Source organism: Molothrus aeneus, chromosome 2, assembly GCF_037042795.1.
Source record: "Molothrus aeneus isolate 106 chromosome 2, BPBGC_Maene_1.0, whole genome shotgun sequence".
In the NCBI taxonomy this organism is placed as follows: Eukaryota; Metazoa; Chordata; class Aves; order Passeriformes; family Icteridae; genus Molothrus; species Molothrus aeneus.
The window spans coordinates 54,734,471-54,761,772 of NC_089647.1; the positions used below are offsets into that span (position 1 = coordinate 54,734,471).

Below are 27,302 nucleotides of genomic sequence, written 5' to 3' on the forward strand. Positions count from 1 at the left end.
CACATCAACATAAATGTGTTGCAGAAGGGATGTTTGCCCAGTATCAACATCTAAGACTGGTGGGTTATGTATAAATAAAAGAGGGGTGGGAAGTAACTTCTTTCCTGAAGCTAAAGACAAATTACTTCTTCAGCTGTTCAGGGTTAGCTCTTGCCACAGCAATTTCACCTTGGAGAGATGTAGCTAGGGTGCTGCAAAAAGAGCCAGGGTGTGAGCTGATTGTTCAGGTGTGTGGATGATCAGGAGTTTTATTTTCATATGTACATATATGCATAAAAGGACAGTGGTTTTTATGAGTAAATTATACTCTGACAAGTCAGCAGGAAGTCCTATTTTCTTTCTAATTTATGTTAAGGGCGTAGCAGGTCAGGGTCAGTCTCTTCTCTCAGGTAACAAGAAACAGAACAAGAAGAAATGGCTTCAGGTTGTGTAAGGGTAGGTTTAGATTGGATAGCAGGAAAAATTTCTGCCATAAAAATGTAGCCAAGCACTGGAACAGGCTGCCCAGGGAAGTGGTTGGGTCACCATCTCTGTAGGTATGTAATAGAGATGTAGATGGGGTGTTAAGGGATGTGCTTTCGTGGTGATCTTGGCAGTGTTGGGTTAATGGCTGGACTTGATCTTAAGTCTTTTCCAATTTAAACAATCCTGTGATTCTAAGAAATATGTGAAGAGTTCCCATCTACTGTTTTTAAGAAAAACATGCTGGACAGTAAATCTCCTGACCACTGCATGACCCACCATACAGATGTCCATGTGACATTAGCCAAAATCCAGTCCTGTTCTCTGCTTCATCCAGTCCAGTTTTTCTGCAGAGTTCATGTTTTCCTCTGAGTACAATAACAATATCACTTCAGTTATTGCTGTTGTAGCAAGCAGATCAGACACGCTCCCTGGCATCTCCATACAACATATTAATTCTGATTATGTAAAATATTACAGCAATTATTGCATCAAGCAAGAGGCAGACAACAGGATTAAAACACTATGGCATGACACATATAATATGAAATTATAGACACATTACTTGACTAGGTATTATATTAGTTTGCATATGGGACCTAGGAAAAGACTTGCAGCATCAAAGATCATTTTATTTTTAATTCAAGAATCAGAATATAGCCACTCTGGGCTTGAGCAGAGCCCTTTCTTGCCACTTAGAAAAAGACTGATGGTTTTCTTACAGCCATGAACCAGCTCTCCATCACATATTTTGTTTTTTAAAGCTGTAATGAGATCAGACATAGCTCAGCTTTCCTTAACTCTCCGCGGGCTTGTATCAACGCAGATGTTCATTAAGAAGAGATAATGGTTTAAAAGCTCTAATTTTGTTACCCTCTCTGCCATCTAAACTGATCCTAATGTGATTAGGAAAGTCCTTTCTTACTTAGGCAGGGTCAATTTGTCTCCGAGGAGGTAGGGAAAGGAGACATTGAGGGTGCCAGTGCTGGCTCCGTGCTCAGAAATGTTATCATGGCGGTGAGCAGACTTGTTAATGCTGTGTCCTTCATCACATCCTCAGGCAGGGGAGGGCAACCCACTTTAGTCTTTCCTTATTTATCTGCATTTATCTGGAAGCAATGGGCTGCCACATTTCCGCAAGTGCACTTTATACAAAAAGAGGCTCCCAAACCTGGTCACTGAGGCTGCACCCATCACATCTAATTTATCTCAGCTTCACCTCAGTGGAGGACCACAAGAAACCCAGTGAACTGAGAGCAAGTTGCAGAAATGTTGGCTCAAGAGGTTTGATTGCCAGAGCTCCTAAACATTTCGTGTCACATGGAACCAGACAAGAAGTTAAAGCAGTAATAAGGAAGTTTAGCCTAAGTTCAGAGAACACCAGAGTGCTCTCACACCCTGTGTGAAATAATACTAGCAACTGAAAAAGGAAAAGTTCTAAAGATATGTTGGTGCAGTGCTGGGCAATGGGCCAAGATTTGGCTACAAGTACAGGGAATGTCATGGGCAGCAAGTTGCAGGCTGGAGAGTCACTATGGGCTATGGGGTCATGAGAGTTTCAGAGCCACAGAGTGAGGAGGGAGCAGCAGGGGTGAAGGGCAGAGCTGCAGGATGAAGCCCATCAGAGGAGATACACATGACATAAGCTATGCTGAAAGTGCCTGTGGTCAGGCCACATCTGCTCTGTTTTGTGACAGCCTCACACCAGGGATGTGTATGGAAACACCACTAAGCTTTCATATGGGCACTCTTATCTGGCCCTGGGGTGTAAATTACCACTTCCCTCCTCTGTAGTTCCCCATCAGATGTCACAAACAAACTAATTTCAAAAGATGGTGTTACTCTATTCCTACTGCAGTTGCTCTATCTCTGGCTTTTTTTGCCCTTTGTGGTAAGTTAACCCTGACCAGCAACTAAATATCTGCAATCTGCTTGCTCACTCTTCACCGGCAGGATGGGGGAAAGAAACAGAGTGAGAAAAACTCAGATCTTAAGAGAAAAATAATCTAAAAAGAGAAAAAAGAGAGAAAACAAAGAACATGTGATGCTAATACAGTCACTTGCCACCTCCCAGCAGCAGACTAGTGTCCAGCCAGTCTCCAAGCAAAGCCTACTTTGAAAAGAATACCCTCTGCCCAATTTATTGATCAATATGACATTCTAGAATATACATTTGACCAGCTGGGCCATCTCTCCTGGCTGTGTTCCTTCCAAAATTCTCAACCAACCCCAGTAAACTTGTTGGGGAGAACCAGAGTGATAAACACAAATCTTGATGTGGTGCAAGAATTTCTCAGCAATAATTAAAATGTCTGTGCTTGACCAACACTGATTTGTGTTCAAATCACAGATTTGTTGGTCACAGGTCCAAAGTCCAGACCATAAGGGCCTCTGTGAAGAAAGTTAATTCTATCCAAGTTGGACCCACTACTCCTTATTTGATTTCACTCCACACTCTCACCTTCTTGCACACTGTTCTTTTCTGGTGCCAAATATAAAGGAATGTTTGACTAAATGGAGAGCCTCTTTTTACCCAGTGGAGGGAAATAGGCATGCCTAGAGCAGATGCAAAAGCAGATCACAAAGTGAGTCCATGCTATTCCCTCTGACTGTTGGGAGATCCTGTATTGACTAGGTAATAGCAGATGTCTGTGAAGCTCAGATGTTAGGAAGGTGACTCAAACCTCTTGCCTTTGAACCCTTTCAGTGATCTCAAAACTCTGAGACACAGAACAAAAATCTTTAACCAGATTTCTCTTTTTGACATCATAGACACTAGTCCAGTAGACTGTTACTTTCCACTTACCCGAATGGTTCATATCTTCAAAACGTCTTTTGCTGTGGCTCTTACTAAAATCTGAATTGTTGCCCTTCAGAAGAGTCCACACCTTGATATACTACATACATCACTTTCCACTTGTGTACAGGTGAAATACAACTTTGGCTGTGTTTTTTACCCATATGCCTTTGCGGTAAACTTCAACACCAACAAATAACAATGAAAGTGTTTCATGCTCATTACCTGCAGAGATGACAACAATTCAGAGGGAGAACAAGAACAAAGAAAGTGGATTTCCTTCTATTGGTCATGCTGGCTTTGTGTACTGGGGAGAGGAAGCAGTAACCCTCCTTTTCTAGGTCACTTTGTTCAGGCACCTTTTGCTATGCACAAAGAGATTCTGTAAGCAGGATATCCACAACTTTGAAGTATAACACAGTTATTTATTGGTTGAAACAGACAAAGGATCTCTGGGATGTAATGTGTTGCCAGACTAAGCATTAGAATGCTCAGTGCCTCCATCAGACATCTGAAGAGTCCTTGCTGGGCAAGTAGTCAGCCACCAGGCCAGGAAGGTTTGCACTGTGACTTGCTCTCAGTGCTGCTGAGTTTCCAGTCTCCAAATCTCTTTGTTGCCATTGAGGATTTTATCTATTATTTTATCTATTTATTATTCCCAAGCTGGTGTTTTTCTTCTTGAATCCTGTAGTTGATACTGTCTACCTGTCCCTACAGAGCAGAGTAATTCTCTGTAATCAGTACATTGAGATATCCCAGGTTTTCAGTGGTCCCCCAGTAAATAAGGGGTGGATAAGTTACCATGAGGGATGCTGCCTTAGCCAGTGTGGGAGGAAATTGTGCTATTTCCTCTACCTGTTCATGAACATGACCTGCTGGGGATTCAGGGCAGGGTCCAGCTCCTAAAATACAATTAGATGCTATTTGGTCTCTGACTCCAAAAGACTCACTTAATCACTTAGAGTCATTAAGAATCCCTATACACCAAAGCTGCCACTGAAAATGTGTAAATGTGCCCAGTGTGCCTCTTTGCCCAGGGCTGATGTCCTCAGGGCATCTTGCTCAGCTCTGCATCTCCCACTTGTACCTCCCTGGGTGCAAAACCAGACAGTCCATGCTCCCCAGTGGAGTAGATCCTGTATTTAATTTGTGGGTGTTCCCAACACACACTGACAGTCTAGAGGACAGGAGAAGACGCAGTTGCCTAGGAGCAGCTTTCAGTCTACGTTTCATCCATTGTTTACAGAGCAACTCAACAAGTAAGAAGCCTCTCCCAAAAGGGAGGGAGCTGCAATCTGCTACTTCCCACAGGAGTGCCCTAGTGGTGGAACAGATTGAAGAAGGGATCACCTTCCACTCTTTCTGTTGAAGCAAGGTCATCATGCAGGAAAAAACACAAGCATCTTGGAATAGGAAAAATATGATTCAATACTTATGTCTCTTATGGAAACAGTGAACCACAGCCTGGTTTTTCTCTCTCCCATGAAACACAGTCCACAGAAACTAGGGCTCAATCCTAAATTTATCTTCATCGTGTCAGCACACAAACTGTGAAAGCCTCTGCTGTCCCCATGTCTTCCTGCTCCTGGCAGCTCAGCTCTGTGGAATGGCTGCAGTGGAGCTGCCCTGGCTTTGCTCCACTAAGAATTTGGGTTTACAGCAGTTCACCCTTTCTGTACAGTGCTTTTTCATGGAACCTTTTATGCTCAAAGCTGGGGAAAAACCAATAGCAGAAATAATGAGAGTGGCACAACAGTAAAGCAGCCAAGTGAGAAATGTCCAGCTCCAGAGCAAACGAGACTCATTCTGGCCACTCAGCACCTGCTCTTCTCCCTGGAGCCACAGCTCCGCTACCAGCGACATCCACAAAACCTTGAGGTGCCTCCACTGAATCATGATGTCACCTGCCCACAGCTGAGCATGTTCAGCTGAATGTGACCCCTCACCAAGTGTCTGTAGTTGTGTGGATGGGATTCAGATATATAATGAGAAGCCAAGTTTACTTGAGATACCCTTGCTCCAGAGTGCCAACATCAGGGAACAAATGACATGAAAGGAAATAATGCACTCCTATGACTAGAGTATACACTTAAAATTAATTTCCTGTAGCTGAAACTGATGGTTCACATAAATCTCACTCTGCTTTTAAGCTAGGACATCACCTCTGCTTAATTGATATTCGTGCCTGAAGACGAAGAAATCAATTTGGCACATTTAAGGAGACTTTAGGTTTTTTGTGTAGAAAGTCTTTCTCTGGTAAATGAGTTTGTCTTTTTATAGGCTCGGGTTTGTGAAACAGAAGATAAACCTTTAATAGTTACCTGCATAGATGTAGCCTTTCTTGGTAGTTTGGAAACCAAAACACCTTTCCATCAAATGCCTGGGCATGTGTAAACTTGCACAGTTAGTTCCCATTCTTTCCCTCACTGGCTCACTACCCTGGGGTAAGATGTCCCTTTGTAACTGTTTATCACTGAGCACACGATCAAGTCCTGAAGAGGCACCTGCTGAAATGGGGGTGTGACACTTCCATTCCTGTTTTATTGTTCTTTAGCCATTGCCCACCCAGTAACATCCTCAAATTCAGGTGAAAGTGGAAAAATTGGGTGGTAAAGCCCATTTTAACATCAAGCTTACAGTGTGGGAATATCAGCATTAAAAAAACACAACATGTGAGAAAGCTCAGCCCCATTTCTGACTGACTGGAGTTGGGATGTGGTTAGCAATGCATGCTTACAAGCACACCCTTCCTTAAAGCTCTGAATCAAGCAAGTGGAAGAGCAAGGAGTGTGTGCTAGATTTTGAAATGAGCTTGTACAGCAGGTTCGGTGCATGGTTATCATGCCTTGTTACACACACTGCCTCATGTCCTACAATTTATGCGCTAAGTATTTCTAATACAGCAACCACATTGATTTCAAGGGCAGTTTGCAAAATGGTGTGACTCTGCAGCTGACAGGGAAGGTAAAACCTGAATGCCCTCTCCCAGACAGAGAAGGGCTGCAGTATGGCTGAGGAGTTGAAATCAGTCCAAAAGCTGCTGACAAAATGTGCACTTGAAGAAGAGAGGCTCTTTACAAAGTGCCTTATGAAAACAAACACGTACCTGACGTGTAGCTGCATCTTGACATAAGATGCCAAAAGAAAAAGCCTTTCACAGCAAAGTGCTTATTATTTTCACTTTCAAATGACCAAGTGCTTAGGATAGGTGTCAAAAGAAGTCCATGAAGGAGTGAGTCTCTGTGCAGCCATTAACCTTCAAGGGCTTGGGAATCAGGATGCAAAGTCCCCTGATGTGGATTTTTACCTCTTGCTTACACATGCTGAGCCACCTCTGGGTGTGGGAAATTCAGATGTGGCTCTACTTACCAAACCACAGCAGGCCAAGGCCACAACACCAACTTGCAATTATCCACACAGTGTGATGGGCAGCATTCTCCCCAGACTGGCACACATCAGCAAGCATTCTCCTTAATTGCCTTGGAGAGACCAGGAGTGTTTCCACCAGACTCAAAGCAGAGGCCACTCTGTGTGAGCTGTAAATTAAACCACATGGACAAAAGATGTTCCACTTCATCTCAGGACCAGGAAATGACTCCTGATTTGTTTTATTCACCTGTGTAAAGGTAGCCTCTGCTGATAAATTAGGGATGAGACAGTGTGAGGCCAGATAGATGGATCAGGAAGAGAAAGACTCAGAGGGCTTGAAGGTTACCAGGGAGCTCAGAGGCAAGAGCAAAATGGGATTCATCTCACCTTAGTGTAAGAACTGAAAACCTGATATTTGCATCTCTCCACAGGCAAGTGGAGAGAAATAGCCAAGTGAAAACAGAATCAGGGCAATGCCAGACCAAACTGGGAAGTAATTTTAGCTGTAGCTCTGCCACCCTATGGCTACAGATGATTTACCTCAATCCTGATGCTATTCTATGCAGTCTTTTCTAAATTTTCCACCTGCATTCCTGTGTATGGTCTGTAGCAAGGAACTCCAGCAAAAGGCCATTTGCAAGTCAGTTTAGGTTAACACCACTGTCACTGATTTTCATTTTCACATGTGACTGGTAAGAAAGAGTTAGTTGTAGATTACCTTGCTCCCTGCTTTAATGCAAAGAATTCTTCTTAACACTCTTTTAAACCTCAGGATAAAAACCTTTTCTCATCCTGAAACATTCACTCTCCTCTCATCTTCTACCAGGGTGACCTTAACGTCCACCACTTGGAATTGTGACTATGCCTTGCCTTTTCTGTTCTTTCTCGTACTGTCCTTTCTACTTCACTGCCTGAGTTACATGACTTGAAAAATAGTAGCCAGCCATCACTGTCACCTGGTCTTGGCACTTTCTAAGTACAAAGGAAATTAAATATTGAGCAGTAATAAGTGAAAATGATCCATGGATCGGTATGGCAGATCATGAGAATACTGGGGGGCCTTGAATTACAAGAGCTTTTTCTTTAAACCATTCTAATTTCACAAGACCATCTATGTACTCTGTACCCAAGGGCACTACCAGGCCTGCAGCATTTAACACAGCACCAAGTCTTCTCCACAGTCTATTAACTTGGATGATCTCTGACTGGTTCAAGCCACAGCTTGAGCAGACCCTGTTGCAGACCCTGTACAACTCTGCTGCTGATGATTGCCATTCTGGTAAAAAGAAGAAAGCAGCATGGGCCTGCTCCTCCATTTACTTAATGTATCCTCACTAGCATTGCCCTGTAATTTATCTGTTACCAATCAATACTTAATATAATTTTAGCAAATGGTGCTGGAGAAAGCCCAAAAGCTAAAGCAGATCTTCATGTAAACCAGGCAGCAGAAATAAATGGAGAGAAAGCTCATGTGGAAAGCAAAGTAGAGATGGTACTTTCTGTGTCTGCAGATTTACCCTGTGACAGAGTGTGGACAAACCTCTAGGAGTGAAAGACAATGAGACAGTTTTCCATCTTAGGACAGGAAAAAAAAGACGCCAACTAAAGACTAACTATTAGCTGATTAAGTTGGCAGGCAATTAGTAGAATTTTCTTTCCTTCAGTACATGAGACAAGGCCAGGGCACTGTGTCATGCAGTTGGGAAAGGCTGGAGAGTTGGGGTAGGTTGCAAGGAGGAGAGCAACGTTGCTGGATCGGGGAAGGCTGACCCAGGGTGCAGCTGGAGCACAGGCTCAGACCAGGATGGGTGTTGTGTGCTGAGCCACTAGGGTGTGATGGCCCCACAATCTGTCTAGGGCCAGGCGGGGCTGAGAAGAAGCCAAGCATGTGTGGCTTGAGTTTGAGACTGCAGAATTTTGCCTAGTTAGGTTATCCACGACATTCTTCAATATTTCCCCTAAAACTTGGAAGCTATTGGTTTCCCTGCACTGAGGATGCTTTTGAAGGAGACTGGCTTTGTTACTTGGCAGCAGAGATTGCTTTTCAATCAGCATCAGACTAAGAACACAGGAATCTGTCACAGTGGCTGCTGTTGGGAGCAAAGTGTCCTGTGCACTTACCTCCTTTTGATTCAAAACCTCTTTGGTGGGCAGTTTAGCTGCAGGCAATAACAGGGGGAAAAGAGCCAAGAAAGTACATGGCTAACTGCTCCTTTGTCTCTATGAACTCCAGCCTGTGGCAGCTGGATTACACTTCCAGGTAGCAATGGGAGGAAGTCTGTGAGACTGGAAAGTCCTACTAGGCTCAAAAAATTTGGGCCCACAGCTCAAGGTCCTGTTGTCACTGAGCTTTTCCCTCATATAATTCTAGAAAGAGCCTCTGGTAAAGGCAGTGTTCATCTCATCATCAATTCAATTTGCCATAGCCCTGCTAGGCTCTTAATTTCTTGTGTTAAAACAACAAATGAGATGACCCAACTGCAATCTCTAATAGGTATCATGGGTCAGTAATCATTCATTTATTATAGTGCCTCTCACCCGAAGGACAGAGATGAAAATTTGTCCTCCTAATGGCAAGAGCTGTAAATTAGTTTTATTTCACTGTTAAATCTAGCTGCCTGAAAATTAGGATGACCAGCTCTTAGCTGGGAAGAAAATGTGTCAGCTCAAGGGATTTTCTGCATTAGGCAAATAGGCAGCTCATAATCACCCATTAAACAGTCACAGTGGCTGTGTTCTGACACCCTTGCTACTCAGAGTCTGAGTGACTGCTGATACACTGAACATGGTGAAACTTTGCAAGCCTTGTGCCCACTTCTGGGCCAGTGACCCCAGCTCCACTTCTAGCTTAGCAAGAGAAGTGAACATCTCCTCCAGGTGCTTCTGGTAATTTCATCTTTCAGGAAGATAGACATGATCAAGATAGGGATGATGAATTTCTCTGTGAAGGTACATCTTATCTCTGTTATTAAGGGAGCTTCAGATGAGTAGGTCAGATTTGAACATGCTGATCTTTTAGACGTGTACATTAAGATGAGACAAATCTGGCCCAAAATTTAGCCATTTGTTTGTCACAGGTGTTTCCTCAGCTGAATATTGTTATCTTTACCCTTGAGTACTTGCAAACCCTATGGGTCTAAAAGATGTTATTCTGAATTAGCATGGACTCTCAGTGGAGTTGGAATTTAAAGGGTAAGCCATCACTGCATACTTATAGGGTGCAAAAGAGGGAAATGAAGGGGTTTAAAAACAGATGGAAGCTCTGTTGACAGGGGCATGAAGGTGCCTAACAGCCTTCACCGAGCAAGTAGCTGCTGGTGAAATTGTAGAAACACTTGAGTGGCTCCTCCTGGGAGTGTGGGTGTCCCTCTAGTAGTCACTTCACACATTATTCATGCTTTTGGCAAGACAGACTGCACAAAACACCACACAGCCATTCCTGCTTGTTAAGCCTGATCCCGGAGGGCTGCCCAGAGCTCTCCCAGCTCAGCCTGGAGCCAGCAGGGGATATATTGCTCACCCTGACTGATGCAGTTCCTGCAGCAAAGCCATGCTGTTCACTGCAGGGTCACATCCCAACAGGCTGCAGGGATGGCAGCAGACATCTCAGTGGCCTGAGGCCACCCTCAGAGGGCAGAGAGGCTGTTGTTTACACTGTAAGAGGTGGGGAGCAGATGTTCCCTCTGTCCCATCCCGAGAATCCCTGCTTCCTCTGTGCAGCCCTTTGGGAAGAAGGAGAGAAGTTTATCTCAGGAAAGAAAGGCAGAAACACCTTCAGTGTGATGAAATGAGTGGTCTGTCATCTTGTTCAATAACGTGTCACACAGAAAGCTCTCTAAAAAGCTCTCTATAGAAAGCTGAAAATAAATTTTAAAAATCTACCCCACTGTCAAATCCTCAAAACCCATAAGTGTATCAGAATAGTCGTAAAATTATTACCTTTTATGATGTGCAAGTTATAGAATATTGTACAGCCAGAAAAGTTTGTAAGAACATGTATTAAGCTGCCAGCATGGGGAGGAACTGGCTGAAGTTAAAACATAAAACCTTGCATAAGATAAGTGAGGGTGTGACAGCAGATATTAAAGAGTGAGAATGGCTTTGAATAAGAAATGTGGTCCTCTGCCTCCTTTTCCTGGTGCTCCACTTGCACCTATTTCCTATAGGAAATTTCCTACTTCCACTGAAACAGGACATTTTAGAATGGAGAAGCAGACAGACCAGAGCTGATTGAAAGAGCCTGTGGTGTTGCAGCCAGAGCTGCATAGTCTATGCTAATGGATTTCTGACTTTAAAAATAACTAGACTCTAGGGACTGCAGCTCTGCTGGGTAATGGGTCTCTAACATCTGATTGTGTCTGTTTTCCCCATGAACAACCTCGTCATTCCCTGATGATAACCATGCAGTCAGCCTCACCTCCATGCCTGGTAAAATCATGGAGCAGATCCTCCTGGAAGATGTCAAAACCCGTGGAAGACAGGAATGTGATTAGAGACTGCCTACATGGCTTCACCAAAGACAAATCATGCTTGACTATTTTGGCATCTTTCTTCACTGGAGTGGCTGCATCAGTGACAAGGGAAGAGCTACAATTGCCATCTACTTCAGCTTCTCTAAGGGTTTTGATACAATCCCCTAAAATATCCTTACCTCTAAGCTGGAGAGAGGTATGGGTTTGATGAATAAGGAATTGACTGGATGGCAGCATCCAAAGAGTAACAGCCAATGGCTCAATATCCAAGTGGAAACCAGTAATGACTGGTGTGTCCTATAAGGGTCCCATACTGGGAGCATTACTATTTAATATCTTCACCAGTGACACAGGCAGTGGGATCAGTGCACCCTCAGCAAGTTTGCAGATAACATCAAGCTGAGTGCTGCAGTTGATTCATTTGAGGGAAGGGATGTTATCCAAAGGGACTTTGACAGGCTTGAGGAGCAGGGCCCTGTGAATCTCATGAAGCTCAAGTGCAAAGCCCTGCAGCTGGGTCAGGTCAATGCCAGGTATCAGTCCAGGCTGAGTGATGGATGGGTTTGGTGCAGTCCTGTGGAAAAGGACTCAGAAAAGGACCTGTCCACATAAAATCAGACATGACTCCACAATATGCACTTGCAGCCTGGAAAGCCAACCATATCCTGGTCTGTATAAATATAAACATGACCAGCAGGTCAGAAGAGGTGATTCTGCCTGTCTACTCCACTCCTGTGAGACCCTACCTGGAATACTGCATCCAGCTCCAGGGATTCCCACCACAAGAAGGATGTGAACCTGTTGGAGCAGATCCAAAGAAGGGCCATGAAGGTGATCAGAGGCTGGAACAATTCTCCTATGAAGACAGGCTGAAAGAGATGGGGTTGGACAAGAGAATGCTCCAAGGACATCAGATTGCAGCTTTTCAGTTTATAAAGGGGACTGATAAAAAAGATAGAGAGACATTTTTACCAGGGCCTGTAGTAACAGGACAAGAAGTAACAGTTTTAAACTGAAGGAAGGCAAGATTAGAATAGACATAATGAATAAAATCTTTACTGTAGGGATAGTGAGACAAGGAAACAGGTTGCCCAGAGAAGCTGTGGATGCCCCATCCCTGGAATTATTGACGGCCGGTTTGGATGGGACTTTGGGAAGTCTGATCTAGTGCTAGATGTCACTGTCCATGGCAGGGCATTGGGACTAGATAATCTTCAAGGTCCCTTCTACCCCAACCCCTCTGTGACTCAATTGTGCTACACTCCCTCTTGCTGTTGGCACACAAGGTCAGAAGGCAGGTGCCAGCAGGCTAGGGAATGCCAGGGGATTCTCTTCCAAAACAGCAGAGCTGCAGGAGGCACAGCACAGAGACTGGCTGACTCAGCCTCTCCTGGATAGGATGGAGAGTAGCTTTCTGTAAGCAGGAATGTTAAATTAGAAGATTGCTGTGGACTTTGGTTTTCATTTTTTTGTTAGTTTTTTTTTAACAAAACCTTTTAAATTTTCAGTCTATTAATAGCAATGGAACATTGTCTTCTCAGGCTAAACTGAACCTCCCTTTCTGTTCTTTCTTTCTACCTGCATCCTCCCCACATGAAGAAAACTTCTAGAAGAACTATTCTTTGAGAATTTGAGGGGGAGGATGAAGAAGGAACAGGCTATGATTTGCACAAAATTAAAAGAATATTTGAGACACAAGACAAATGTTCCCAGAGAAATGCCCCTTTCCTTACAGCAAAGAATATGTCAATGAAGCATTTGCATACATTACACCAACTAAATTAATTTACCCAGACTTGCCATTTGCTTTTCATGCCCAAAGCTAGCAGCTCACAAGGATTTTCTGGGTTGTTCTGTGGGTTTTTTTCTCCTTTCTTAAGCCTGACTACACAAACTCAAGACACATTTTCATCTGACAGTGGAATGAGGATGAATTTTGTGTTGCCTTGTAACAGGGAGACTTTTCTTTCAGTGCCACACTTACATTGCAAGGTACCCAGAGCAAGGGAAAGCTGAAAGTCACTTGTGGAGAATGGGCAGAGATGTGCAGGGGAACAGAGAGTTACTCTGAGCTAGAAACAATTTATTTTCCCCTCTTCTATAACCTGAGCATGACCCCCACCACACCAGGCCATTTTGGGTGGGTTTGGGGTGCCCATTGCTTGCTGGTACCAGCAATGCCTCAGCAACAGACATGACTTTAGGACACTCTTTCATTTCCTCAGAAACAGCTCTCAGGAGAAATTCTTAACTAAAAATATCAAGTGTTTTATGGCTCATACATTGCTCAGTGACTGCTACAGAGGTGTAGGCACAGGCAGAGCCTATGAGACAGGACAGGGAGACAGGGTTGGCAGCACTGAGAGCCCTGTATTCCCTCCTTGCTACACCTACCTGGTCCCAGCCTGCTGTCTGCACTCCACTGTGACCAGTCTGGCACAGGATTAGCTGCACATTGCCCTGTGACAGTTGTCAGAGCAATGTGACATAGACCACAGAGCAAATCCTTGGCCAGGAGGGGTGCATAGATGAGATTGGAGGGGTGCATAGATGGGATTGGAGACACTGGCCCCACCAAGAAAGTCTGTGGGCTTGTTCAACAACCACCACCCCATCCCTTCTCTCCTTCCAGCAGACCAGTAATGTTTGTGCCATCTTTTGGCACTCCTGAGGTGCATCTCTGAAAGAGCAGTTAATGGATTTACATGTCATATAATTGTAATAGCTGGAGATTGTCTGATGGAAGGGGAGAAATTCAATTGTTTCAGGGCGGATTTGGTCTAATTATCTCAGATGACACCAGCAAATCTGCTTCTCTTGGAGACACGCTGTTACTGTAGTAACTTGTAATGAATATCAGATGATTAGTAATTTAGAGGCAGTCTGAACTGCTAAGTTTATGAGCACAGTGGGCAATCATTTCTTCTTTCTTTCTTTTTTTTAAAATTCTTTTCCATATTAATTTCTTTTTCAGTGTGAATGTAAACCACAAAATCAACAGGTCAGATATTGGGCTCTTGTGAACTCTGCCTTCCCTATCAGTCAGAGCAGATGCAGCTTGGAAGCGCTTTATCACTTTGCTTTTAATTAAAGTCTATAATGGTTTTGCATTTTGTGAACAGGCTTTATCCAAAATACAAAGTGGATAAAGGATGAAGCAAATCTTCTGATAACTCTGCATTTTTGATTATCTCTATTGTACATATGCAGGCTGCTCGTTCCCTCACCCAGAGCCAGGATCAGCAGTGTCTCATGAGCAGCTGCTGATAAACAATGGATGCACCCTGCCCTTGTGGAGAAAGAGCTGATAGGGTGTGCCTTGTCTTCTGATACCTGCCTTGGGTGGCCAAAGGGGATGGCATTAGGAGGCATCACACTTGCTTAAATCAAGGCATAAAATCTTCTAGTCCAAAGAGAAGCTGGTAAATGTCTGCACACCCCAGAGCATCAACAGTTGCAATGCAGCATCACATACACTTTGCCACGGTTTGCTATCACTGCACTGTGCCCAGCCCTAAAATGCAGCAGAGGGAATACAAGTTGCAAATCAGGTCCCAAGGGCATGTCCCACCCTCCAGCCTAGCTTTTTATTTTGAGTAGCAAATAACTGCCAGATGTTCCACAGGAACTGCCCACGCACACGGTTTTGCTTGCATCTAATCAGTCTGTTTTATTTCTCAAAGAGAGCATGGAAAGTGATCCCAGGTGAGATCCATCAAACACAGCAGCTAAATCAGGATCGTTTTCCTGGCTGTCCATGACCCTGCTGCAGCTTTGGCTGAGGGTCAGCAGGGTGGTACATCTCCCCTCAGTTTGAAGCACAGGAAGTTTTGGTGCCCATCTGGCCTTGGAAGGGTTCATCAAACTTAGGTTTGAAGTAGGAGAGCTGGAGAGCATGACCCTGCTCCATCCTACCACTATCCACATGGGTCTCTCTCAGAAAGCATCTATGGACTGACATGTTTTAGTGTGGATTCCATTTATATTTCATTATAATTACATTGTTTTCAATATATTGAAGAAGGTTGAGTTTGTTGAAGTTTTTTGCTGGCACTTCAAGAGCGCGTGACAGTTAATGCTGAAAAAAAAGATTTTTTAAAAGAAAGCAAGGGGATTTAATTTGAGAATAACATCTTTCTTTTCACCTGGGATACATTTAAAATAAAGAATCATAGATTTGCTAGATCTACCACAAAACCAATTGTTTTTTTCCAAAATACTTCTATATATATTTGAATTCATCTCATATTTGGGGTTGTCTGATAGAGAGAAGTGCGTGGTACACCATGGACATGTACTAAAGCTGCATTTTCTCTGCATAGACAGAGGTGTGTAATAAGCATGAGGACAGCCATTAACACATCCTGTATGCTGTGTCACCAAGTCATGCCTGATTATGTTGCAAAGTGAGATTAGTAAAATGAGCTTGAAGTTGTCCTCTCACTGCCATTTGATAGTAGGGAAAACAAATCCTTCCACTGCCAAAGCTGCAACCAATATTCAGTACTTAAGAAATTCAACTGATGCATTCATAATGAACAGGATTTTGTGTAATTAAAATTTTAAATAAATCCCCAACATGATCTCTGGCTCGGATTTCTTAATTTCAGATATGAAAGTACAGCTTTTGACAAAATAGGTTGAGGGGGTTGGGGGTTTTTTCTTCTCTTTTCTTTCATCTGAAAGACTTAAAAAATCTCATCAGCATATTAAAAAAGAGCAGAAGATAAATTAAATGAAGACCAGGATTAAAAGACTCACTACTTTCTTTATGTCACCTTTATAGTTCTTTTGAGCTTCTGTCCCTGTGAGGTGGGTGTAAGTAACGTGGAGGTGGATGTTAGTGGGTGGCAAAGCTTTTATGAGGCAGAAAGAAACTGAGGATTAGAAAATTACTGGAGGCAGTTTCCATACAGATGAGAAGAAGCAGTCAATCCCTGAGAAGCCAAGAAATAGGAGGAAGACAGTAAGAAAACTGAATAAGTGGCACATTTCACTGGCAAAGAAAATGCCAATTTGTTTCAGCAGAAACCCTAAAAGTTGCCGTGGTTGCTGAAAGTTGCTGAAGACCCTAGAAGCTGCTCTCTCAAAGCAATCTCACAGCTGCAGGCCCAGGTCCCTCTTTGTCAGCAGAAATCTTTAGGTCAGTGTCAAAAACCCCCTGAGTTTTCCCTGCTCATTTGCAGTTGCTTACACACCTACAGGGTGACTGCATCTCCTGTTGTTCCTTGTCACAGGCAGGTTGGTGGGGTTGTAACAGGGGGAGTGAGCACAGCCCCTCTCAATTCCTGGCTCCCACCAAAGGTTGCAGCTGCCATGAACATGTACAGCTCTTACCAACTCTCCTGTAATCCAGCCAAGAAAGCTGTGGATGAACAGGAAAGGGTTTGGGTACATGGAAGGAGAGGTTTCCTCTTGGGAGGAGGATTAGTTTGCAATGTCTCAGGGTGTGCTAAGGTTGGGCTGGGGTAGAGAGGGAGCACTGTCTTCTGCTTTGGGCTGGGCGGCATGTGTGGTGGCTTTGGTTTCACCTTTGCAGTTTTCTGTGTGGCCCTGCTCAGAAGCCCCACCAGGGTGGCCTTCAGACCACACCACTGACTGCCCCAAGCAAGGAGACCAGAGAATGGGTGAATTGATGAGTGTTTGCAAAGTGTGTGTGACCACTGGAGAAAATGCAGTTGCACGGGTGTGAAGTGTCTGGAAAAAGATGATTATTTGCAGCACCTGCTTTCCTGTCAGAAACACTTATTTACTGGGCAGTGAACCAGTCCCTGTCCTCCCTCCTTGGGATGTTCTCAGCATGCATTGGCACTGTTCACAGGGATGTGAAAGGCTGATTTTTGCACATTATGTGCATTACAGCAAGTAAAAGTATGAATGAGGCATCCAGTTTCCAGTATAACACTGAAGAACACTGGAAAGTGCTGAAAGGTGACACAACCTTTACTCTGAAGACCTGAGCAGTGTTTATTCTTCTACAATGTGGTGATGCTACTTGCCCTCCTTATACTCTAGTTCAGCAGTGTCCAGGCCCTCTCCCATGGGACGGGAGCACTGCTTTCAACTCTCCCTTACCCTGTGGGATTTATCTTGAGCCAATTAACCATCTTTAAGTCAGAACTTCAATGGCAAGACATTTAGCTGCTCAGGGCAGCAGCTGCACTTGCTCTCCCTGCTGAAGCTGTGCCAATGTGCAGCAGAGATACACAGCTTGAGGCATGGTGGTGTATCCAGTGCCTGCACTAACCAGGGCCATGAACTCAGCCAGCAGAGGTGCAGTGTGGGTTGCTGCCTCTGTTTCCACTATTTTCACCGTAGCTGGTCTAAAGACTTAACTAGTTCAAGCACAAAAGGTCCCTCAGAGCATGAGGAGCAATAGCAAAGCCCTTTCTCCTGGGTGGGTGCCTCAGGTTTGCAGCTGCAGACTCAGAGATGTGTTTGTGCATTCTTTACCTCTTGGAGGTCTTTAACTCTTGCATCTACCCTTCATCCTTCCCCTGAATTTTCTATCAAGTGATTGGAGCTGTAATGATAGTAGGAAGCCATAGATTTACACCCTCAAGTGAGCAGGCATCCATTTCTCTCTCCATGGGCTGCGTTGTCTCCAGCACAGCAGGAGAAGCCCATTGTGGTACACATATTTCCTGACTAAAATTGAATTGTCCTTCTGTGTCTTGTCTAGAAACCAGTTAAACCTCTGTGGGTGTGTGCTGAGGATGGGTTTGGTCCTGTCTGCATGTAGAGAGGGTGTCCAGAGGGATATTCTTTCAGCACCACTTAGAATCAAGTGAATTTCACTCCAGGACTCTTCATGGGCTGGGAAAAGAGCTGACAGTCTTCAGAGTTAGGGACTTACCCCTCAAATATCAAAGGCAGAACAAATGTGTCACATCTAAAGCAATTTGTTGCATTTTTAGCAGAAACCCTGTGTCGTAGTCCGAATCTAGTCATGGTTTGGTTGGAGGATTTTTTCCATAAGAAAAGCACCATGTGCTTATAAATTGGCCTTTGCCAAGTTACATGGTCTTGAAAAGAACTGCTCTGTAATAAGCTGCATCATTAAAAAGAAATTTTTCTGTGAGCAGCAGAGCCCTGGTTTCCTGTGGTTTGGTGCCTCATGGTGGGATTATGTTGCATCTAATGAGGAGTACTCTGGCTGAAGCCTTTTCTCCTGTTCATAAAGACACTGTCTCATGTGAGTTCTCTGGTGTCTATAATCCATTTGGGATCAAACTGCCATTGTTTAGGCTCTCTCCTGTCTGTCAATGTAATTCTGCCCACGTGGCCGACTGTTCCTCCCTGGAGACATGAAAGGGTCATGCTGCTGTACCCTGATGCCTCTTCTCTCAGAAATGGTTGAAAATTAAAGCATTTGAGAATTCCATCCCATAGTTCAATTTGACTGAAATTGGCCAACAGGCTAAAAGATAACTGAGAATAATACTGGACTGACACAACAATATAATAAATCTAATTTTATTAGGTAATTGGGCAATAAATGGTAGAAAGTAAATACTGGAGCAGATTAAACATGGAAAAACTGTTCATAAATATTTATTCAAGCATTTAAATACACTCAAGGTGACCATTTTTTCCCTGTTTTGCATATCAATTCACAGCCATAAGAATGACCAGCAAGAGCACAAACACCTCGATAGTTATACTCACACCTCAAAAGTAAATGTAAAATAATATTTTTTCTCAAACTTTTTTTAAAAAGTGACAGAGATTTATTAAACATTTCTTTCTAAATACTATGAATTTAAAATTTTGAAATGACTGTCAAACAATTCAGAAGCCAGATTTTGAAAAAGGTTCTTGCCAAGCCAAAGAATAAAAATAGATCACATGGTTTGTACTGAGTTTCAAGAATTTTCAATAAACCTGAAATGAACAAAGTTAGACCAGAAATCCTTTGTTGAAGTGGTTTATAGAAATATTTCAGAAATGTGAGTTGTGAAAAGGAATTCATAGTTATGTGCACACACAGAAATCCACAAGTTTAGGAAAAAAGAAAGATATATTATATAAGTTGCTCATTGTAATTTATTTTTCCAGTTCCCAAGCCATAGAGACATGTTTGTCATAAAAAGATTTTTGAAGACATTTGTATTTTCTTACCTTGGGTGCAGTTTAGATGGATGAGCTACCAGTGTTCTCCATGTTTCTCAAATTAGGAGAATGCATTTCTAAATTCAATTTCATCCTCAGTGGAAATGGTTTCTCTCACTCTGGTAATCTTTGGTGAAGAATTATACATAGTCTATAAAGCTTCAAATTTCAAAACCTAATTTTAAATGTTAGTCAAGAGGTTAATTTAAGATTCATCTTCCAAAAAGGGAGTTAAATAAAACTGATAGAAGGCTGGAACTTGTCAAGTGGTTGAGAGGTTTATCAGCATGTGAGTATGAGTTCATTAGTTTTAATTAGGATAATCACTAATTTTGCATTAACAGTTTGGTGAGAGAAAGTAATTGCACACACCCACTGTATTAGATTGGGAGATTAGAATTCATTTTATGAGGCAATCAGCATTTCAGGAATTTTTTTCAAAAGGCTTTTATGATCTGCCATTGCAGTAGCCTCCTTCACCAAAGAGTTTAAATTAACCATAACTTTCATCCTAATGGGATGCAAAAATTAATGTGGAATTAAGTGTGAACCAGTAATCCCACTGCGATAAGCAGGCAGCTAAAGCCACAAACCTTGATTAGTTTATAATGACCTGTTTTATTTCCCAGACAATGATAGTCATTTATCTGTCCTCAATTCATTATCTTCTCAAAAAGTTTATATTCTTGAATTTTATACAGCAAAACAAATAAAATATGAGGAAGGGAAAAATAGAACAGTACTATTGAAGTAATAATTGTCAAAAGAAAAAACTGCCAGCTTCAATAGTAAGGCTTAATTTGTCAATTATTCTTCATATCAAATGCCAGAGAAGAAGAAACAGCTCCCTTTGACACCCAGTGCCTTGGGAAGAGCCATGAATTTCACAGCAACAGCAATCACAGCCCTGCTCTATCCATCATAACCTTTGGCAGCTACTGACACAATGAGAACAGATGGAATTGTCATCCTGGTTGGCAAGGAAGCCCTGGTCGTCTGAGATTTAGGACAGTTTACCCAAGAGATTGCCTTCCAACACATCGTGCAAGTTCTGGTGGGGAAAACTACTTACAGCAAGGCTGTAATGAAAGCTTTCATGGTATCCATAACAAGACAAGATAACACCCCCCTTGCAGCAAATCTACCACCCATTATATGGGATTATGCTTGCCCCTGGATAAAACAAATCTCTGCTCAAAAATCCCAAATCTGCAACGAGTTGGATGGGGCATGGAGGAGAACAACTGTTAAATGTTAGAACTATAATGTAGTTCATGCAATTTTGGGTACATATATTAAAATAAGGGGATGTGGGACACTATTTAGGGAATTACATTAATCTTCCTAGAACATATGTTAAAGCAAAATGTATGTATATATGTACATACTGCTATAAGGGACATTAATGGATGTAAGAGATGTACCTTTATAAGAGGAGTTCAGAGAGACAAAAAAGTTTAAACAGCTGAAATTTAGGCACAGCTAGAGAGACTGCATCTCAGTCTCTCTGGAATCAGCTGGTGTCACCTTTAGAAACTGAACTACTCCAGCTATGCTCTGAATCCTGCACTCTAAGGGCTGCCTCACTCTACAGGCTGCAGAGGCAGTCCCAGGTAACCAGGTTTCTGTCTTGGGTGGGTGAAGTAAATACTCAAAATTGGGTAAGATGAATCATGACCAGCATGCCTGTGCCTTAGGGTTTGTCTATACACACAGTTATTGTGGAGAGACATTACTCTTCCTGAATAGCATTACCTGTGAATACACTTTTGGCTGAGTAAGACTTATTTCTCTTCAACAACATCCCCTTGAGAGAGTCAGAATAGTTTGCTTTTAGTCCTCACGTGGAATTTTTCTGCTGCCTTTTTAGCAAGCTGCCCTACCTTAATCTAAATTTACTTTAGTATAAAAATGCCCTAAATCTGCCATCCCATCACCTTTGAGAGCAATTTAAGATTTATGGTAGTAAGAGCATCAATTAGGCACAAATACATTGACCAAAAAAATAGTGACAGTATCATATACAATAAAAACTGACATTTATTTCACAAATTATGGGTGTAATAAAGCCTATTGTTTCAGGAAAAATGCCTGTATTTGCCCGTATGTTTCATTAAAGAATAATAATGCCATACATATTTCATTCCCTTGTTCTGAGCAGCAAAACTCTTAACTATATAAAATGCCCCATGCTGTCCTTGCTTTGTTGGGTTGTTTTTTCTTTTTAATCAGATTTTTCCCCCTGAACTAATGAAATTGCTCCTTAAACACATACATCATTTTCATTTGAAGTGACTTATCATGGCTCAAAGAGTTTGTCTGTTCTCCTGGAGAACAAGGCAACTGCCATCTCCTTGTGCTGTGCAGATCCAGGTCAGGACTGCCTCTGATCCCCGGTGTGCTGAGTTCTCTGCACCCCCACTGGTGCTGCCTTAGGTGGAGTGTGGGTGACTGATGTCTGTGGGGTCTGCACCTTGCACATCTGCACTGCTTTCTGGTCCGCTTGCTCTCACATTTAATTTCTCTCTTCCCATAGTATGCACCGACCCGCTGTGCCGCTGCGCAGGCATCCACAGACCAAGGCATCCTTCCTCCCTGCCATCACCATGAAGTGGTGCACGACCCCCAGCTGGTCCCCTGCACGTGCCCGCTCTTCTCCTGCCCATGGGAAGGGCATCTGGAGGTGGTGGTGTCCCACCTGAGGCAGACCCACCGCATCAACATCCTTCAGGGCGCGGAGATTGTCTTCCTGGCCACGGACATGCACCTGCCCGCGCCCACGGACTGGATCATCATGCACTCTTGCCTTGGCCACCAGTTTCTGCTGGTCCTCAGGAAGCAGGAGAAGTATGAGGGCCACCCCCAGTTCTTCGCCACGATGATGCTGATTGGCACGCCCACCCAGGCCAACAACTTCACCTACCGGCTGGAGCTCAACAGGAACCAGAGGCGCCTCAAGTGGGAGGCGACGCCCAGGTCGATCCTGGAGTGCATTGACTCTGTCATTTCGGACGGGGATTGCCTTGTGCTGAACACTTCCCTGGCTCAACTCTTTTCCGACAATGGAAGCCTAGCGATAGGAATCGCCATAACCACCAGCAAAGTTCACAGCTCCGAAGCTGAAATGTGATGGGGAGGAGGAAGAGGAGGAGGAACCACAGCAACAACAATGGTGCTCTAGCTGCCTTCTGAGAGCCAGAACTCGGGGACTTTTTATGGGGGGTCTCGGGTCTTTTATGGTATTTAGTACTTGTCCACAGTGGGCATTATGTAAACATCCCGTGGTTACGGTCCCTATGTCATGTATTTACCATTTTGCTAATACAGTTTTATGAGAAATTTTAAAGAGGCTAATCAATTTATTGTCACCCTCTAGCAGCACTGGAAACAACACTTGTTAATGAAAAGTGCACCCAGGGAGACTGGCAGAAACCTTTGGTCCAACCATGCTCTGCAAATATGTTTCCTTCATTGCCTGCCTAATGGACCAGAGGCCCCCGTACCTGATGAAAGGTCAAGTGTTCCACTACAGGACAAGAGCACCCAGGTTTCCATATTAGCAACAGTGATTTAACTCCTGTCTTTTGGGCACAGCCAAGCCCTGTGGGAGCTGGCAGTTTCAGAGCTCCCTTCAGCTTCTGAGGAAACAACTTTCTCACCCAAACAGTGAAAACTTAGAAGAAAAAGTCACCCCCTCTGCTGAGCAGAGGGCTTGGAAGCCTTATCCTGCTTTAAACTGGGAATGGCAGCTAGTGGTTGGTCACTGTGAGCATGGTTAAATCTTAATCATAAACAGCAGGGAGAGGTTGCTAGATGGTCTGACCATAGGATGGATATAACCATACCCAGCCATTGGGGCATTCATTTTTTTAGCTGCTGTTTCCTTAAACATTCAAAAAGAGATTTTCAGAAAATAAAGCATAAGGAGGGTCTTAAGCTGGGCACTGATCTTGCTACTGAATTCTGTGCCAGTTAGACCCTCAGTTTGTGCTGCTAAATATTGACGCACAGCAATATAGATAGGACAGCTATTTGCAAATTGGCTTTGAGATTTGACAGGCATTCCTTTGAAAAAAAAACTCAACTTTTTTTGCCTTGCATACATTTTGTGGGGTGGTAGTGAGGGTCGACTGTCACTTTCTTCTCCTGAGGGTATTTCACAAACAATGATGGTCACAAAAAGACACAGGCTTCTCTAAGAGCTTCTCCCTTGGATGGTTCCTTGGGGGAGAGTTGGAAGCAGGTGGTGGTCATCTCCTGTCACTCATTCCCATCTGCAGTCAGGCCTGTTTCCTCCACAGCCAACAGCAGCAGTGAAATCCCACTGCAGTAGGTGACGTGTTGAAGGAGGGGGCTCAACAGATAGTGTGACACATGAGAAGCATGGGAAAGTGTCTTTTCCTGTTTTCCCTTCTGCCTGTGTGTGGCTGTGGTCTGGCTGCTCCTGAATGCTTTTTCAAGAAACATCTGGTGGGTTGGGTCAGTTAGTAGCTAGAGAGTGAGACTCATAGTTTGAGCCCCTTGGAAAACCAAGGAAGGGGGGAAACAATCTACGAACAGTCCTTCAGTGTTTCAAAATGCATCTCACTCTAGCTCTGGGTAGGCAAAACCACTGATGCTGATCTCTCCCACCCGTTGCTCTCCTGAGGATTACTATAAATGATGCATGAAGTAAAATGAATTGTAGTTTTCCTGAGATGAATGCCATGCAGGTAAATGACTTCTGAGGCATAGATGCACCTCGCCCTGCCTGGATTTTCACAGCAGGTCAGAGAAGGGTGAGGGTCTCTTCAACAGGCTGCTCAAGCTGAGGTTTGAGGAAGTCTCAGTCCCTGTAAGAAGGCACTGGAGCATAGCTTCCCAGCTCTCCCATCTCTGAATTTAGGGGGCCAAGGGTGGCACACTGATTTGCAGAGCCTCGCTGGAACAGGCGGGCTTCAGAGCGGCTGGTTTTTTCCCTGCGGTGTTAAATATTCAGGACCAGCAAATGCTGCCCTTTCCCTAAGTGATAGCAATAAATAAATCATTGGTGTTTTTGTGGACTGAAACTGGCTTCTCCAGCTCCTCTAACAATTCTTCTGTTGGTGAATTAAAACAAAGCAAAGGCAATAAAACCTCAATAAAACCAGTTCCTCTAGTTTAAACTTCCTGAGCTCTTTGTACTGTGAGGTAGAGACCAAATGTAATGATGCTTTTGTTGCCTGACCACAAGTTCTAGGGTGAGAGATATTATTTAGTTATTCATTTTTTTAGTCTATTTACTTCTTGTTAGTTGGCACATTTTTTTCTTGAAATATCGACTGAAATGTAGGCATTCTGGGGCATGGTCCTCGCCAAAGGACCGGTGTATTTCTGGCAGGATGAGTGTAACAGTATCAGCTCTCTGGAATGGGTATCTCCATCCCTTGCCAGCACCCTAGTTTTGAAGGAGGGATAGTGGAAATGTGACCTTCCCAACATAACCTGCCACACATCCCATGTGTTCTTCTCCCAGAGCTTTCCAGTGACCACACCAACAGTTCAGCTTTTCCATTTTGTTTTCAGTCTTTTCCCTTCATCTGATAGCTGCCTTTCTCAGCACATTTTCAAGCCCTCAAACTGTGGTTTCACCCTGTGACTTGCAGAGCCCATGGCACTTCTTGCCTTCTCACATTTGTACCTGTTGGATGCCATTGTTTAAATTGTTCTCACTACTTTCTGAAACCAACCAAGTAACATCCTTTATCAATTTTCTCCACATCTGCAAAGACCCAGCTCTGGCAGGGATTTCAGAAATTCAGATACATTGGAGTACTGATGAAAATCTTGAAAATCTGTCCAGTGTGACTCCCAGTAAAGAAAAGGAAGATGTATTTTGGGGAGAAATGAGATATGGTTACCTAAATCCAGCTTTCATAAGTGTCTCAACATGAAGTGCAAATGTTTTAAGGTATATTTAAGGACTTTCTACCATAGAAGATATTCTAATTCTGTCATAATTCAAAGCCTATGAGCAACCTTGTACTGCCATAAAGGAAAGGTGAAGCAAATATTCCGCATGGTAGGACATAAATCCTAAAATACTGGCAAGTAGGATGAACAATGAAATTCAATTTGTAAGCATTCTTTTAGTGCTCATGGTATAACATTTTTTATAGCTCTGCTTATGGTTGAAAGGCAGCTGAATCTTGGCTTCCTAAATTTGATCTGAAATCAGGCCTTCTAAAACTAATTCTGAACTCGAATATTTTACATCTTTACAATGTATTAAATCTGAATTCCTGCCTTCCTGTGAAGAACACAGCGCCTTACATCTCTTGGAAGTAAGGAAGTATCCTTCATGTGGTGCAGGAGAAACTGAGGTCTTTCAAAATTGCTATGCAGCTGTTGCAAAATTCTATTTTCCCAACTACCTGGGAGTCATGTTCCCTCTTTGTTTTGGTGGTGTTTCAGTTGTCTTTTGGTTTTCTACAAAATATTGGCTTTGGGTTTGTGGTTTTATTTTTAGGATTTTTATATATCTCTGTTCACAGATGGATTTTCTTGTGCTTAGTTTAGTAAATTGCAATAATAATTTCATCAGGCTGAGACAGATGGATTGCTACCAGACCCACTAGAAAACCTACTTTGGTTCATCAGCACTATCCATCAGACACCATGTGAATGTAAATGTCAGATCTGCAGTAAAACAGCATTAGTGCTTTCAGCTCAATCCCATTATGAATTAAGCTCACATCATATATCCATGACTCCTTATAAATCAGCTGAAGCATCCTGAGTCTCATCATCTTGAAGATGACAAAGGATCTTGCTGTGCCAATGCTGGCTGTAGGGCTTGTTGAGAAGCAGGGCAGTAGTCCTCTTCCCACTGGATTTGATATCACACCCTCTGTTTCATACCATCCTTATGAATACAGGCCAATAATCTACTGAAGGAACAAGAGGTGGTAAATTCTGGACAAGTTAGGGTTATAGCAAAATTAGTCACTTACAATAAATTGCTGGATGCTACTGCATGGCTCTCTTTTGTGCATCAGAGGAACTAAATCCAATTGACAGTACTGTAGTACAGGTGATTTATCTGTTTTTCTAGCCCAACACACACCTGACAAACACTTTAATTGGAGAAGAGTCTATCAGAACAGACTCAGATGAGCTTCTTCTGCAATTGAATCAGAAACAGCTTCTCACATGGAAGAGCTGCAGATTTTGAACTGTTCAGACACAAGCATAAGTTTTTAATTTTTTTTTTTTTGAGTTCAATAAACTCTGCCTGCTCACACCATCAGAGCGAAGGGCAGAAAACAAAGATTGCCATGTGTCATCACCAGAACTCTTCACACACAAATATGATTCACCTTCTGCAGAGATGAGCCTGCAGAAACAGAGAGGGTTTCATTTCACAGCAGGGTAGCACAGGACACCACCTGCAAGCTCCAGAGCCGTGCACATAGAGCAGAGGGCAGAGCTCATCCTCCAGACAGAAGCTACTCAATAGGAACCCCTCAGAGTGCGGTCACAGCGGGGCTGCCAGGAAAGCAAACAGCAGGAGTTAAGGGTCTGTGTAGAGAGGTTTCTCTTCTCATCAGCACCTTCCACCTGGCTACAGAGTCTCTCCTCTCCTGGGAACCTTGTCTCTGGAGCAGTGCAGGTGATCAGATCACCTGAGTCTGCATGTGAGTGGTCCTGCACAAGGATGCTGCATCGTGAGTGCGAACATCCAGCCCCAGTACTGCCTGGCTCCTTTGGGATTGGTGGGCACCCAGCTACCTGCAGCTGCTAGTGATTCCTCCAGGTCCTGACACCTGACAGTTCTGCTGTCTTTCACCTGCATAGCTCCCACCAGGGCAGTAAAGTACTTGCTGAAAACCACACAAAAGATCTTTGGCAGAACATCCCTTTAAACGTCTACCTCATACCCCTGGCTAGGACTACAGTCATTCTTTCTCTCTCCACACAGGCAATACACTAGTGCATAGTTTTCTTATCTCCCTTTGGGCTCTGCCACTCCAGAAAATACATGTGAAAGATTAGGAGGCAGTGATAATCTTCCAGGGAATAATGAGGACTAACTTTCATTGCAAAGATGGCTCTTCTCACAGTACTTTCAC

The 27,302-nt window shown here is 43.4% G+C and overlaps 1 protein-coding gene across 1 annotated transcript in view; it reads left to right on the plus strand.

The window, feature by feature from the left end:
• The window catches only part of SIAH3 (siah E3 ubiquitin protein ligase family member 3), a 41,499-nt gene extending 18,941 nt beyond the window's left edge, over positions 1 to 22,558 (plus strand). The window contains exon 2 of the mRNA XM_066571347.1: positions 21,749 to 22,558. Coding sequence (XP_066427444.1) covers positions 21,749 to 22,342 — 594 coding nt within the window. The 3' untranslated portion in view covers positions 22,343 to 22,558. The remainder of the gene's footprint in view (positions 1 to 21,748) is intronic.
• The last annotated feature ends 4,744 nt before the right edge of the window (positions 22,559 to 27,302 follow it).